Source organism: Myotis yumanensis, unplaced genomic scaffold (assembly GCF_028538775.1).
Source record: "Myotis yumanensis isolate MYYU_CA2020_CCGP unplaced genomic scaffold, mMyoYum1.0.hap1 SCAF_21, whole genome shotgun sequence".
NCBI classification, from domain to species: Eukaryota; Metazoa; Chordata; class Mammalia; order Chiroptera; family Vespertilionidae; genus Myotis; species Myotis yumanensis.
In genome coordinates, this window is record NW_027223772.1 from 11,180,845 (window position 1) to 11,195,464 (window position 14,620).

The 14,620-nt window shown below is 57.2% G+C and overlaps 1 protein-coding gene across 1 annotated transcript; it reads right to left on the reverse strand.

Moving 5' to 3' along the window:
* Positions 1-2,875: 2,875 nt before the first annotated feature.
* LOC138998931 (NUT family member 2G-like) lies at positions 2,876-9,522 on the reverse strand. Its single transcript, XM_070400973.1, has 7 exons — positions 9,507-9,522; positions 6,578-7,295; positions 6,099-6,227; positions 5,511-5,650; positions 4,805-5,049; positions 4,303-4,419; positions 2,876-3,769 (listed from the first exon to the last, which is right to left on the reverse strand). Exons 1-7 carry the CDS (start codon positions 9,520-9,522, stop codon positions 2,876-2,878), a joined length of 2,259 nt encoding a protein of 752 aa, XP_070257074.1.
* Positions 9,523-14,620: the final 5,098 nt, after the last annotated feature.

Here is a 14,620-nt window from a genome sequence, read left to right on the forward strand (position 1 = left end):
CGCGGAGAAGGAGGAAGTCTCTGCAGCCAAACCTGCCTGGTGCCTCCCAGGCTGTCCCAGTTCCTGGTGTGGGACCTGCACTCAGTACCCTGACCTTCCCAGGTGCACTTTCCTCACAGAAAAACGGGAAAAGAACTCACTCCCAGGCTCTCTAAGGGAGGAGGTAATATTACAATATTACTCCCCCTTCCACCCATTTGCAGCCCCACCAGAACCTACAAGGAAGAGAAGCAGCAGAGAGCACTGAGCACACAGGGAGCACCTTCTCCATATGAGCATCGTGATTTCCCCTGAGGAGTGATGGGAGGGCATTGCCTTTTCCACAGATTCTACTTCAGTCACTAAGAGCGCAGTCCTGCTTCCTGCCTTATGCACTGCCCTCCAGGGTGTCATGTCAAGTTTATTTTCCATTCATTTATTACAAACCCAGTTCATTTTATTTATGTCTGCAGAACTGCCTGTAATAAGTTTGTAATAAAGAAGGTTGGCTGCAGGGAAATATGAAACACTTCTTCCCTTTTCTCCCCATTGCACCTACCGTAGTATTTTCCAAACGCTAATGTGCAAATCTCTCCAGGATTCCACGTACCCCATGGACTTGGCCTTGCCCACGATTCAAGCAGCAATAGGCCTCCAGTCGGCCCCACTGTGCAGGTTCCAGGGAGATTTCGGGGTTCCCAGGGCTCCGAGGTGGGGGCAGCCCAGGCTCTGCGTCCCCCTGGGAACTGTTCATCCAAACAATGACTCAAAGGCAGAAACAGCAGGCAAGTGAGGACAGGCGCAGAGACACCTGGGGCCAGGTGAGAACCTAATGACAGTGACAGGTCACACAGGGGTGGAGCAAGTGTGTTCCCTTCAAACACAACTCAGTGCTCCTGACACCTTGGAGGAGGGGGAGAGGTTATCCTGTTTCACCACCAAGACCCTGAAAGCAGAGAATTTGCAGGACTAATTCACACCAGCGACTCAGGGTCGAGGCTCTGGCCGTCACCCACACATTTGCATCCAGGGCCTGCCACCCATGCAGGGACACATCGGGACTCATGGGGAGGTTGCTCACCCGGGAGGGGAGGCGGCTTCTGGACCAGCCCCACAACACACACAGTCTGGCACAACCTCCAAGCCCGTTTCTCTGTTTGAGACCCAGCTGGACAGGGAGGGGGCAGCGGCCGGGGAAAGATGGGCCCAGGTGAGAAGTCTCCTCCACAAAGTGCCCAGGAGGCTGGGAGAGTGGGTGCTGCCCGCCACACGGGACAAGGGAAGGCAGCAGAGGACCTGAGGGCTGACCTGCGATTTTGTGGGAGGGGGTTAGGGCCCTGACATGAGTCCATTCTCGCCCGAGCTCTTTGTGGGGGCAGCAGAGGGCCAGGCCTCCTTTCACTGCACAGCTTCAGCCCCATCCCATCGCTGCTGCCGGACTACCGCCCGGGGCCACAGCTTTGCATGCTGGGTGGGCTGGGGCCTTGCCTGGGAGCCTCAGCCGTCCCAGCCAACCTGAGCACAGGGCAGGAATCAGACTTGAACTTGGGGAAGAGGCAATGGCCAGGAGGCAGGGGTGTGGGCCAGGGCGTGGCCACACGGAGCAGAGCTGGGACAGGCAGTTCTGCAGACAGAGGTCTCTTCCTGGCTCAGCTCCGTCCCTCACTGCTGGTTCATCTCACTCTTACATCCGGGCTGGGTCCCTGCTTTGTCTGTGGGGTCGGTAGCAGTGCCCACAGCCGGTGACGGGGCCCCTCCCTCAGCCTGGATCTCAGCTGCCACCAGCCCTGGGGCCACACGCACCTGGGCCCCTGCCGCCCCTGCTGGTCGAGCTTGTGAAAGGGCCCCACAGGTTGTGATTAGTTTCTGTTTCCCACGCGGATGTAAATCTGCATCAGCATCTATCACACAAGAGTCCAGCCCTGGTTGGGAGGGAAGGGACAGCAGTCGTGGGCGTCCTTGAATCCCCGTTGTCCCTGAGCCCCGTCCCCCAGCCACAGCAGAGGGGTCCTCCTCCCCCAGCTGGACAGGATCGTCCCACACAGAAATCCCCCAAGGAACTTGGTATCCTCCCCACCCTCTGCCATTCCCCGTGTACCCACCTTTAACAGGCTTGTCGCCATTACTCTCCTGTCACCCCCTTGTTCCAGATTCGCCCCCACCCCCCTCCACCTTCAGTCACCCACTGAGACAGAGGATGCTCCTCCTGCAGGAGGCCCATGGGGGACAGGTCCCCCTGAGGCCCAGCCTTTCCCTCTCGGGTCAGGGCACAGTCTGGCCTTGGGAGCAGAAGTGATGGGAGGGGTCCCTGGGCATTAGAGAGCTCTGTGCTCCCAGGAGCAGGAAGAGGTCCCTGTCAATCAAGAGGAGGGACTGAGGGTCCCCTGTGGATGCAGAGCGCCCAGGACCTCCCGCATCCTCCCTTCCTCTCAGGTCCCCTCTCCAAGGAGCAGCGCAGACCCGAGTACAGACACAGCGGCCCCCAGAGCATTTTCAAACAAAATTATCTTTATTCATAACAGACCCACAATGTCCCAAAGGTGCTACTCCTACCCCCACCCCCACCCTCATGGTCCTGCCCTCCCTCCTACCCCTACCCGAGACCCACCCACACCCTAAGGGTCCTGCCCTCCCTCCTACCCCCACCCAGACCTACTCCCACCCTAAGGGTCCTGCCCTCCTTCCTACCCCCACCCCAGGCCCCCTCCCACCCTAATGGTCCTGCCCTCCCTCCCCAGGCCCAGCCCTACCCTAATGGTCTTGCACTCCCTCCCCAGGCCCAGCCCTACCCTAATGGTCTTGCCCTCCCTCCTACCCCCACCCATACCCACCCCTGCCCTAAGGGTCCCACCCTCCCTCCTGCCTCCCACCCTCCCATGTCAGTGGAGCAGCAGGATCAGCCCTGCAATGAGAAGGAGCCCTTGGCTCCTCTGGGGGACAGCCAGGCCCCATGCAGTCTGGGCCCCTCGGGGCGCTGGCAGTGGGGGGCACACCCCTCTGCTCCATCCTGGCTGCAGTGCCGCTTCCTCCCACTCCCTGGGTCAGACGGGTCACACTTCCTCTTGCGAGGCTGTGAGGAGGGCACCAGCCCCAGAGCCAGTGCTGGCCGCCCACAGACCCCGAGGTCGGCCCCTGGGCGGGGGGTCTTCTCAGCATGGATGGGGCCTCCCCGCAGCGCCCGCTTCTGAGACTTGGATGCTGCAGGTGCAGCGCGGCTGAGGCCTCGTCTCTGAAGGGACTGGGACTGGGCCGCACCCCGGGGCCCCCGACCTCCAGGGCAGGCCAGGCCCGAGGCGGGGACAGGACTCAGAGAGAGCGCGCAGGGCAGCAGGCGGCCGGGAGAGGCCCAGAGGAAGGCCAGGCTGCAGAGGTCCTCGTCCTCCTCACGGGGCCTGTCCGCTGGCCCGCGAGTCTCCCTGACAGGAGAGGCCTCTCTGGGGACGCAGGCCTCCTTGGGGCCCAGTGCACAGTCAGCAGGCCCGTGGCCCTGGGGAGCAGAGGGGGGGCATCGAGCCCGCAGTGGTGGATGCTCCTGACGCCCCGCAGAGGCAGCAAAGGCCTGGGGCCTGGGCCGGTGGGCGCCTGCTGGGCCGCGCCTTTGCTGGTCCTTGAAGTCAGTCTCTGGTGGGCAGGCTTTGTCACTGACCCCCAGCTGGGGGCCACGGTCACACCTCTGGGCATCTTGGCGGGTCTCAGACTCAGAAGGACTTGAGCCCCACAGGGGAGCACCGTGACTCGGGGGTGCCTGCACGCCCTCCTCCTTGGAGGCCAGGACTTGCTTCTCTACCAGCTGGGAGGAAGAAGGGACAGTGACTGGCGCTGCACACCTGTGAGAGGAGGAGGAGCGTGGGTGACGGGACAATGGGACGGGGCGGGGGGGGGGAAGATGGGGGAGGGGAGTGGGAGGTGACACCGTGACTGGAATCCACCGCAGTCATGTGTCTCTACTCTGTCCCCTGTGCCATATTCCCAGCTTTGTGGCCCCTCCCCTTCTGGGCTCCCACGCCCTCCTCTCTGTAGCCCTCTCCTTTCTGTTGTCCTGCCCTGCTCCCACCCAGGACTGGGCCCTCGGCATGCGGTGCCTGCAGGCAGGGGTGGCGTGGACACAGGCATGCGTGTCCTGGTTCTGGGCTGCTCCCTGCCCTGGTTTACCTGGGTGTGCCCTTCCTGGCTCCCTGAAGGCCTCCCAGCCCCGATCAACCTCCCTTCCTCCCTGACTCACTAGGGCCTTTCCCTCCTCTAACTCCCCTGGGGTTCCTGGGTGCTATGGCTCACTTGGGGACCCCCTCCCATCTCCCTAATGTCCACCCTCCCCTGGCTCACCTGGGCAGCAGTCAGCCCTTCTTCCTGCTCCAACTCCTCAGCTAGGGCCAAGGGATCCTGCTGTGTGTCTGGCGAAATTATTTGTTCCATGAATTGGAGGTCAATGACCTCCTCCACCTGGAACAGAAGGAAGCGGCTGTGAGCCCCTTGGCAGGGAGCAAACTGGGAGTCAGCGGGGCCTGGAGCACAAGTGGGAAAGCCAAGACCCACCCGGCCTCCTGCTCAGGCCGGTGTTTTACTCCATCATGGTCATCAGGTGCACACACAAACACACACACACACACATACATGCACATACACACACGGGCACACCCACATGAACACAGCACACACTACACACACACACAAAGCGCACACATGCACACAGACACACACACTCTCACGTGCCCAGCTCAGGAACAAAGAGCAGAGCCCAATCCCATCAGCCTGGGAGAACCCGGGTCGGGGTGCTGCAGTGCCACCCTCTGGGATCTTATAGACCCGGAGCCACCAGCCAGCCCACCTGGGTGACAAAGTCTTCCTGGAAGCACAGCTGGTCCAGGTAGCTCAGGAGATCTTCATCCTGCAGCCACTCCATTTCTTCATCTTCCCATCCTCCACCTGGCGCCCCCATGGGCAGCTCATCCATGATGTCCATGTCCTCTTGCTCAGCCTCAGTGGGGATCCCATTGCGGGACTCGGTCTCCCGGGGCAGCTGGGCTGTGAGGGCGCACTGGGCGCTGGGTACAGCCTTCCTGGTAGTGCGAGCTGGGCAGAGAGGGAAGAGAAGGGAGCGTGAGGGGATAAAGCTCCCACCTCCGGGGCATGCGATGCTGAGGGCAGTGTTCGGGGCATTAATATGGGTGCGGCTGGGTCCGGCCACCTGAAGCCTGTGGCTATGTGAGGGGAGAGGCCAGAGGGGAGCACCCAAGAGAGTCATGTGTGAGGACGTGTGGAGCCACCGAATCTCCAAGGGGCCCCGCAGCCAGCCCGCTTCTCAGCCGACTTCATGTGGGGCCTTTGACAGGGAGTGGGGAGAGGGGATGAGAAAGTGGACCAGGTCCAGACCCCATTCAGACAAAGGGCCGCTGAGGCCCAACTCTCAGGGCTGTTTCCCTTGAAAGACCAAAGCCCCCCTGAAGGCGAAGGGCCCCTGTGGGTGTGACAGTGGCCTGCCCTAGGCCCTGTTGCCTTTGGCCATGGGCTCCCATGGGAACGTGCTGGCCTACCTGGCTGCCCGCCCACCGCTGGGGCTGGGGGCCCCCGAGGATCAGGTCTCGGTGGGGCTTGAAGGGGCTGGGTCTGCACCCCCTTCTTCAACTGCAACTTCTGAAACTGCATCTGCTCCTCCGCCTCAAACTCCATGAACCTGGGGGTGAGGGGGGCACAGCTGTGCTGAGAAGGAGGCCCCAGAAAGGCAGCAGCGGGTGGGGGGATGGGAGAGCCAGGGCCTTGGGGCTGTCAGGGCCCGGACACTGGGGAGGCAGGCGGCTGGCTGAGCACACTCCTGCACAGCCCCTCTGGCTGGAGTCTGCCCACGGGGCGGGCACCTCCCCCACCCTGTCCTGAGCCTTCATGTCCAGCCCAGGACGGGTCAGGGTCAGAGGAGGGGGAGCTCCCTGGGAGGTGGGACAGAAGCACCCATGCTCTGAAGCTGAGGGAGAGGCTTCCCCAGGAGAGAAGGGCCTCTGGGCAGCGGGGACCCCGTGCTGAGTGACACCCTCCCACCACCCTCCTCTCTGATGAGACCTCACAGCTGGACCAAGCCCAGTAGTCAGCCACACCCCCACCCCCAGCTGTGGGGACCAAGGACTCACTTTTCTGCCATCTCGAAATAGACCCTCTGGTCAGAGTTGCTCTTGTTCTGCCATTCCTGCATGGCCTGCCCTATTCCCTCCTGCAGCGTCATGGTGGGCCTCAGGCGGGACAGGGACCGCAGTGCTGGCCTGTAATGCCTCAGGTCAGTCATGGCTGCAGCCTGGCCTCCACCTGCCTGCCCACCCCAGCTCAGTGGCGCCAGGTTCCCACCCCCACCCGGCAGCACTGAGCACTGGCAGGTGAGGGAAGAGGCGTCTGTGTGCAAAGACAAGCCTTCCAGCTGCTGTTGTCATGGCCTCACATTCACACCAGCCCATGAACCAGGACTGGAGGCTGACCCTACACTCACACCCATCGCTGGGACCCTACCCTCAGACCTGCCCTCCAGCATCCTGGGATTAGCCAGCCTGCAAGTCCCTCCCAGCTCCTCTGATGTGAAAGCTCCAGGCGCGCCCCCTGCCCTGCCCAGTGCACTCACATGAGGAAGCAGCAAAGAGCTCCCGCATCAGGACTCTGGGGAAGGTGCCCCCGGGCCAGGGCCTTGAAGCACTGCCAACGACGGAAGTCCTCATACACACTCTCGGGGTTACAGGCATCATCCAGCGAGGCCTTGGACTGGGAGCCGGCCAGGCCACCCTCCTTGGAAGCCGTGTGTGGCCGTGGTCGATGATCCACTCGGGGGACGATGGGGGCCAGCTGGGCAGCTGGTGGTGGAGCTTGAGGAGGAAGGCGGGGACACCAGCCTCCATCGCCAGCCTGGGTGTCCCCAAAAGCCGAGGGGGGCATAATCGCCTCCACCTCAGTGGCTTCCAAGAAGAGGGGTGCAGGACACACAGCACCCCCACAGATGGCACCTGGAGCACTCCCGTTGAGGGGGGCCTGAGTCAGGACAATGGTCTGAGTGTGGGAGGGCTGTGGTCGTCCCCCTTCTGACCTGGCCTGGTCCATGATGTTATAAGCCCCAGGCCCAACGGGGCCTTGACCAGCACCTCCTGCCACCAGAGGTGTCCTGGGCAAAGCGGGCAGCACCAGGGGGCGGCCAGGAGGGAATGACGGGGTCTTGAGGGGCGGCAGGTGCTGCTCCCAAGGTGGCCGGTGTGCGGGGCCAGTAGTGGGCGGGGGAAAGGGCTGTGCTGTGAAAGGAGTGACGGGGGCACCGGGCTTCAGGGTCACATCCGCTCCTAGCACTGCAGATGCTGTTGAGACAAAGGAAAGGGTGAAGGGAGGAGGTGAACCAGCAAACAGCACTGAGGCACTCTGTGCCCCCTGTAGCCACTGGGGAATCAGAGCAGTGAGTCTCCCAGGGGAGGGCCATTGGGATGGGCAAACTGCGGAGGTGGCAGATGTCCTCAGGTCATTGTCACGCTCTGACCTCCATTTGGGAATTACTCCACTGGAGAGCTTGCTCCCCAGCGCCAAGGCTCCCTGACCACTGTCTGCGAGAAGAAACGGCCCCAGCCAGCGCTGACCCTGAGAGCCGCCCTAAGGATTCCCTGGCACCGACCCTGCCAGCCTCAGGGCATGGCCCTGGGCAGCAGTCAGCTCTGGGGGAAATGACCCCTGGCAGACCCACTCCTGTAGTGACCGTCTCTAAGGTAAGTTCTAGGCACCCAAAGGGCCTCTGAGAACAGGCCGTGTCTGAAATATCAGGGCCCCATCTGCTCCTCTGTCTTCCCTTTTTTCAACAAAATCGCCCCTTTCTCTCCTGGGTTTGCACAACAACACAGAAACACTTGAGTAATGTCTCTCCACAAGAAGGCACAGGGACCCTGATCTGACCTTTGAACGCACTGACCAGCGTGCACATGTGTGTCAGAACCAACAGTGAACACTCAACACGGGCCAGGTCCTGCCACTCGGCCCCAGCGCTCAGACCAGTGATGGCAAACCTATGACAGGGGTGTCAGAGGTGACACGCGAACTCATTTTTTTCGTTGATTTTTCTTTGTTAAATGGCATTTAAATATATAAAATGAATATCAAAAATATCATTCTTTGTTTTACTATGGTTGCAAATATCAAAAAGTTTCTATATGTGACATGGCACCAGAGTTAAGTTAGGGTTTTCCAAAATGCTGACAGGCCGAGCTCAAAAGGTTCGCCATCACTGGCTCAGACTAATGGCCCCTCAGGAGCTTGTCATTTCACAGCCAGCAATGGCTGCAGAGGGTTAGAGAAGAGTCAGGGAATGCGGCAAAGTGGGGCTGTCGGTAGGGTTTCCAGAAACTTCCATAGCTGCTGTCCTGTTAGATGGGTCATGGGACTGCAGACTGTGTGAGGTCCTTCCCCTTCCAGCTCCCAACAGTGGAAAGTGAAGGCCAATAGGAAGCAGGTGTGAGCAGGTGACAGTGGGACACAGTTGTCTGAACAAATCCCCGCTCAGAGGAGCTCGAGCAGACCTAGTCCAGGAGAGCAGGCTGCACACTGCGTGCCCTAATTCCTCAGGACAGGCGGCCTTGGACATTTACTACTGACACAGGCCATGGTCTTCCTGTCCCTGTGCACTCCCCTTCCCCTTTAAAAAAGAATCCGCCTTCACAGATGTTCCACGGAACACCACGCAGGCTCCACATCTGTTTTCTGTCCCTGAAGCAGGGACATGGACTATGAGCAAACCCTTCATCTCAAAGGTAAAGGGCAGGGCAGAGGGTGCACCATGAGATGCTCGACAAGAGGAAGTCGGTCTGAAGACCTGGGTGGCCACAGGGGGAACGATTCGGGACAGCTCAGGGAACCGGGCCCTCTCTCGGTGGAAGTTACCCGGCCGCCCTGTCCCTGTGGAATCCAAGCCAACAAGCATCTCCCAGGGCTGAGGAGGAGTGAGCTCTGGGCCAGAAGCAGGGGAGAAGCTCTGGGCTGCAGCAGTTGGAGGACCTTCCAGCCCAGCCCTCAGTGGGGACATTTCATTGTGGACTTGGCCACAGGCAGCCCCACTGGACAGCTTTCTGGCTAAGACCCTCCCATGGCCCCCATTAGCTCTAGTGAACTCAGGTCAAGTCCCTTAGAAAGATACTGCGGGGCAAGCTCCAGGTGCCCCAAGAACAGCACACAGGACTAGGCTTTCCCGTGACCACCCTGTGCCACCCCCACGACATCGCCCACTACTCCCCACACACACGTGGGAGTGGCTTGTCTCCCCTCTGGGAAGAACCCACGTGCCTGCTGCCGTCCTTTCTCCACACCCAGGCATTTCCCTGAGCCACCCTGACCCACCTCTAGGAGCCCTCCTGCCAGTGCCCTCACAGGTTCCCATTGGCTCCCAGCCTCTCAGGTGACAGGTGCTTTGAGGTCCAGTGCTCCCTCCCTCCCCTACTTCAAAGCGTGTTTCCCCAGTGTCACAGTTTAACCCCAAGTTTTGAGGGACATCTCAGTGTTTAAAACATCCCCTCTCCAATCTATAGTCTTACCTCCTACTGAAGCCATCCCCGCAGGCTCATTCACCGACCACCGCTGCCTAGTAGCCTCCACAATGAGAAAAGTCAAGTCGAGAATCCAGAGACTGACCTGCTCCAACAGCTGCTCAGCATCCAGTGGAGGGAAGGTTTGGGTTTAAACTGTAGAATGTAGGGCTCCAGACATTCTGCAGCGGGGGAGGGGCCGAGGACCAATGGGCTGGGGTGGGGGTGGGGGGGCATTCCATGGAGGGCTCTGATAGGTAGGAGAGAACCAGCAGTTCCTTTCAAATTTAAAATCACAAATTTAAAGACACACTAGCAGTAATGACCTTCTGTAAGTTCTAGGCACCCAAAGTCCCCTGATGTGACCTTTATTTCAGTTCTTGATCCATCACCCTAGTTCTGGGTTCCTCAACCTGCTTCCTATCTGGTCTTGGTTGACTTCAACACAGACTACACTTTCTGAACAAAATTCAGAACAGGCAGCCTGAAGAAATAATGGGAACTTATGGCCACACGGAACCCAGTGTTTGAAATTAGGACTGACCCAGCAGAGGCAGCATGCTCGGTGGCTGTGTGCACATCATTCCTTAGGAAGCAGTCCTGTGGCCCCAAGTGCCGCCCAGTGCTGGGAGCCCTGCAGATGCAGCCGGCCCAGCCTTACAAACCATCCCCTTTGCTCCCGTCCATCAGGGCAAGACCCTGTAGCCTACAGGGCAAGACCAGACACCACCACTTTTTGTTTCTCAGAGTATAATGTTGTTCAGTGTCTAACTTTTTACATTTTGTAAGATTTTAAAGTAATGCCTTTGCATAGTTCACAGTCAAATTTTGCAAAATGGAAAATGCAGTGATGTGTCTTTCTCCTGCCTCTTTCCCCTCTTGCAAATGACCAGAACGAAAATCAGATGATTTCAGTTTCTTTTGAAATATGACAAACTCTAGTAAGTTGATTCTGCTACTATATGTTTTATTGCCAACTGAAATTCTGCAATATAATGCAAAAAATGAGGGCGGGCACGGTGACATTGTTCCCATGCTACCTGCCATGTCAACGGAAACTGGCCCAGACAGTCATGTTTTGATCAATGTTTGCACAACAACCTTGCAACGGAAACATCTGTGAAGCAACATTTATTGAAAACCTCCACTTACTGAATAAATACAGAGGAACGGGGTCAGGGGCAAGTGTCTCTTAGAGTGTGTCCAGGTCTAAAGTTCTTGGCCGGAATTGTGCAATGCACGCCCGGACTTCTGGGAGGAAGGACCTACTCTCTAGAAACCACGGACCAGTCCAAGGGCATGAAGGCACTGGCCCCTCCGAGGACAGTGCTTCAGGCCGGCCTCTCCCAAACTCCGTCCCGAGGGGCAGCCAAGTGCATGGACTGCACGTTTGCAACTTTAAAGGCGCAAGTGCTCCCTGCAACGGGCTGGGAGGTTCCTGAGCAGGAGGACCTGCAGGAGGCCTCACAGGGCCCCTCCCTCCACTCCTTCCTCTCCTGCAGGGACAGCCTGGGCCCTTCCCAGGGTGCCTCGCGCCAGGGCGCACGAGCACGCCCACTGGGGGCGGGACTCTGTCCTGCACCTGCTCCCAGCGTCCGTTGGGGCGGTTGGCGCCCACAGGCGCGCGCATGCGCTAAAGGCAGGACAGGTCCCCAACGGCCACCCAGGCTGCACGCGGGGCCTGGCATGGCGGCCTCCGGAGTCCGTTAGGCAAACAGGGAGGTAAGGGGCGCGTGGCCTCCTCTCCCCTCAGGGGCCCCCTCTTCTCTGTGGTTCTCCCTGTGGGCTCTGTGCCCCGGGTCTGTGCTCAGGCCCGACACCCTCACATATTTCTGTGTTTTCACCGGGAATTGACAGCCACTGGCCGTTGGAGGTCAGTGATGGGGGCCTACACGGCCCAGTGATGCCTGTGAGTCCAACTCGGGGCGTCGGTCTGTGTCCCCCGCTTTCTGAACAGCGCGGCTCCCGGCAGTTCTTCCGCCTCTGACAGCGCCTCCGGTTCACGCCGTGTCTGCGGGCGGCTGTGGCCACTGGGCGGCCATGCCTGTGTGTGAACGTGCAGGCGGAGCGCTGTATTTGGAGGGTGTGGAGGTGTATATGCCGGTGAACAGTAGTGTGTGTGCGGTTTGGTGTGCGGTGTGTGGCTGTGTGTTCTCCAAGATGGAAGAGTGAATCCTGTGGGAATTTGGGAGGGGGTATGTATGCGCAGGTGTGTACGTGGCATGAAGTGTGTTTGGGACATACGTATGGGGACACAGGTGTGCATGTTTGCAGGGCACGGGCTATTCGTGGGTCTGTTCGGGGCTTGTGGAGAGTGTGTGTGTGGAGTGTACTGTGTTCCAGGGCCGTGGCCGGGGAAGGATGTTTGCTGGAGCTCCGTGTTTGTATTTTTCAGTCGGGCCCTAAGGCTCACATGTTTTGGGTACCGAGGGTGTGTGTATTTGACGGAGAGATGGTTTCTTTGCTTATACAGGGGATGGAGGATGGTATCTATGTATGGGAGGTGCGTGATAAGGTTATTTGTTAGTGTTTGTGGATGTGAGAGCTGACTCATTAGCTAGGGGTAACTTGGAATTTGGAAGTTGTTTTATATGTGGTTTCCTGGGGATATAGCTACGTGTCTTGCCCAGGTATACTGGTCTGTGTTTATATCTATGACCAGGTGCATGAATTATCAGTTTGTTCATACGGTGTATGGGGTTCTTAGATGTACATAAAGTGTATTTCTTTGGAGAATAGTAAAGTGTTTCTACATGTATTTGGTAGTAGTTAGCAAGCAGTGGTCTGTATATTCAGAGTGATGCCAGAGAAAACAATGTGTATAGTGTGCTTTTGTTACATACTGAAGAGGCGAGGTGACGAGGTTGTATTCTGGAGAGGTGGCATAATGTATAGTGTTTGAGGGGTCTGTATATTCAGGGCTTGAGAATATTTGCAAGCCTGTGTGTTTCCATAGGTGTGTGAGAATAGTGTATGCATATTAGTGAGAGTTAAGGGATTGTCAGTGCGTTTGTGTTTTGCATGTATCCATCTGAGTGTGTGGGGTGTATATTCGTGAGTGGTTTGTGGATGTGTGTATTTGGGATTTGTGAGTGTATCAGGAAGCTTAGGGTCCTCTTTGCATCTGTTCCAGAATGTAATGCTTGCAGAATTTGGTGGTATTGCTTGTATGTGTCCTCTCTGTGTGTGAGGTGGGCTTATATGTATTTGATAAGTAGAGGTTATTTGTCACTCTATGTATTTGAGTTCTTGGAGCTTATGGATGGGCTGTGTGTTCTAGGGAATGTGAGAGTTCACTTTGTGTTTGGAAACAAAGAGACTGTGTAGGTTGTGTGTGTGTGCGTGTGTGTGTGTGTTTGTGTGTGTGTGTGTGTGTTCAGGAATTGTGGAGCGTGTGCATTTTATGGCTGTGGAGTTGCATATGGATCTTTTTTTGGGTGACACATGAGAGAGTTGTCTACTTGTATTTTTAGAGGGTCTGAAGTATTCAGTATTCAGTGTGTATATCTGGGTGGTATGTTGGTTGCCCATGTTTGTATACAGGCCCATGTTGTGTGTGTGTGTATATAATTGTAGGTGTAGAATGTGAATATTCCGGATGATTAGGGGTTTGTTTGTAACAACTTAGGTAGTAAGAGGTGGTCTATCTGTATATTCCAGGAGAGTGAGGGTAGAAATGTACATGTGTGTTCATATATGTAAATTCATTTTTGTTTATATATCTGGGTGGGAGTGGAGGTTCCTACGCAGGGTGTAAGTGCATTGTGTGCACATAATCATTTGACAGGGCATGGGGTGTGCTGGAACTGGCTCATACTAGCTTGGGATAGTTGATGGTGCATGTCTCTCTGGGGCTCTGTGTTCATCCGGTGGGTAGCTTGAAGTTAGGCATGCTGGGAATATTTGTACCAGGTGCTCAGCACAATTGAAGTCTTTCCTGCATCCTCCTGAGAGTGATCAGCATTCACCAGCACCCCACTTGTGTGTGTGTGTCTCAGTGTATGTACGTGTGAAGCAGGGATATTCAGGCATCAGTGGGCATATGTATGGGAGGCTCTGTGTGAATTGGGAGTGAGGCATCTGGGGCTGCGGGCCTTGCATTGACCATGGTCATTCTGAATCATTGCATTGCTCTTAATCAGGTTGGTCCACTCTTTCGGCCAAAGAATGCCATAAATGTTGGTGATTTCTGGCCCCTCTTCCTACAGATGGATTGGGGGTGTCTGTCCTTTAGGCATGTGGACATTTCTTTATTCTTTAACATTTGTATGATCCTGGCATCTGGGGCCCTAGATGGGTGGGCCTGGTGGACAGATAGCTGTGCAGAACAGAACCTTCACAGGTGTACTTCTGGCCTGACAGGCTACAGTCAGAAGATGGGGGGGCATCCTGGAGGTCAGATGGCAAACTGTTCCCCCTGGCAAACGCCCTAAGAATCAGCTGGGCAGGTACTGGTATTACTGACTCGTACGTGCTGACTGCACGGAGCAGTTGGGGCCAGCACCAGCAGCAGCTGGGAGCGGGGCCGGGGCTGTCAGCAGGTACAAGTGGTGGCTACTGCCCTGATTGCCCCTCAGGAGCAGGGGGAGGTGGAGAAGCCCTGAGGGGCGATCGGGGCTGGCAGCTGCCACTCGCACCCGCTGATGGCTTGGAGCAATTGAGGCCGGCACCAGCAGCAGGTGCCTATATAATAAAAGCCTAAAGGTAAGGTGGGTGGGCAAGGACAGCCTTTACATGGGGTCCAGGTGGTGAGTTGTGTTGTGTATCAGGCTGGTCAGTGATGTCACTAGTTCTTAACCCACTTATCTCCATGGAAACCTCAATCCTTTTGGATAGGGAGGACTTCAGGGGTCAGTGATATGACAGAGATGGATGCGAAGAGGCTTTGTCCCTGAGGATGGCTGGGAGCTGACACCTGGAGAGACAGGGGAGTCCCACTCTGAGGACATATCTGTCTGTGACATTTCTGAACACTTTAGACAGGCTCTCCTTTGTTATCTGAACGCTGATGATGATTCTAGCACTGACCCTCTTTTCTCTATTCCATGTTGATCTGCAAACCACCAGAGGCATCTGGGGCTGCGGGCCTTGCATAGACCATGGTCATTCTGAATCATTGCATT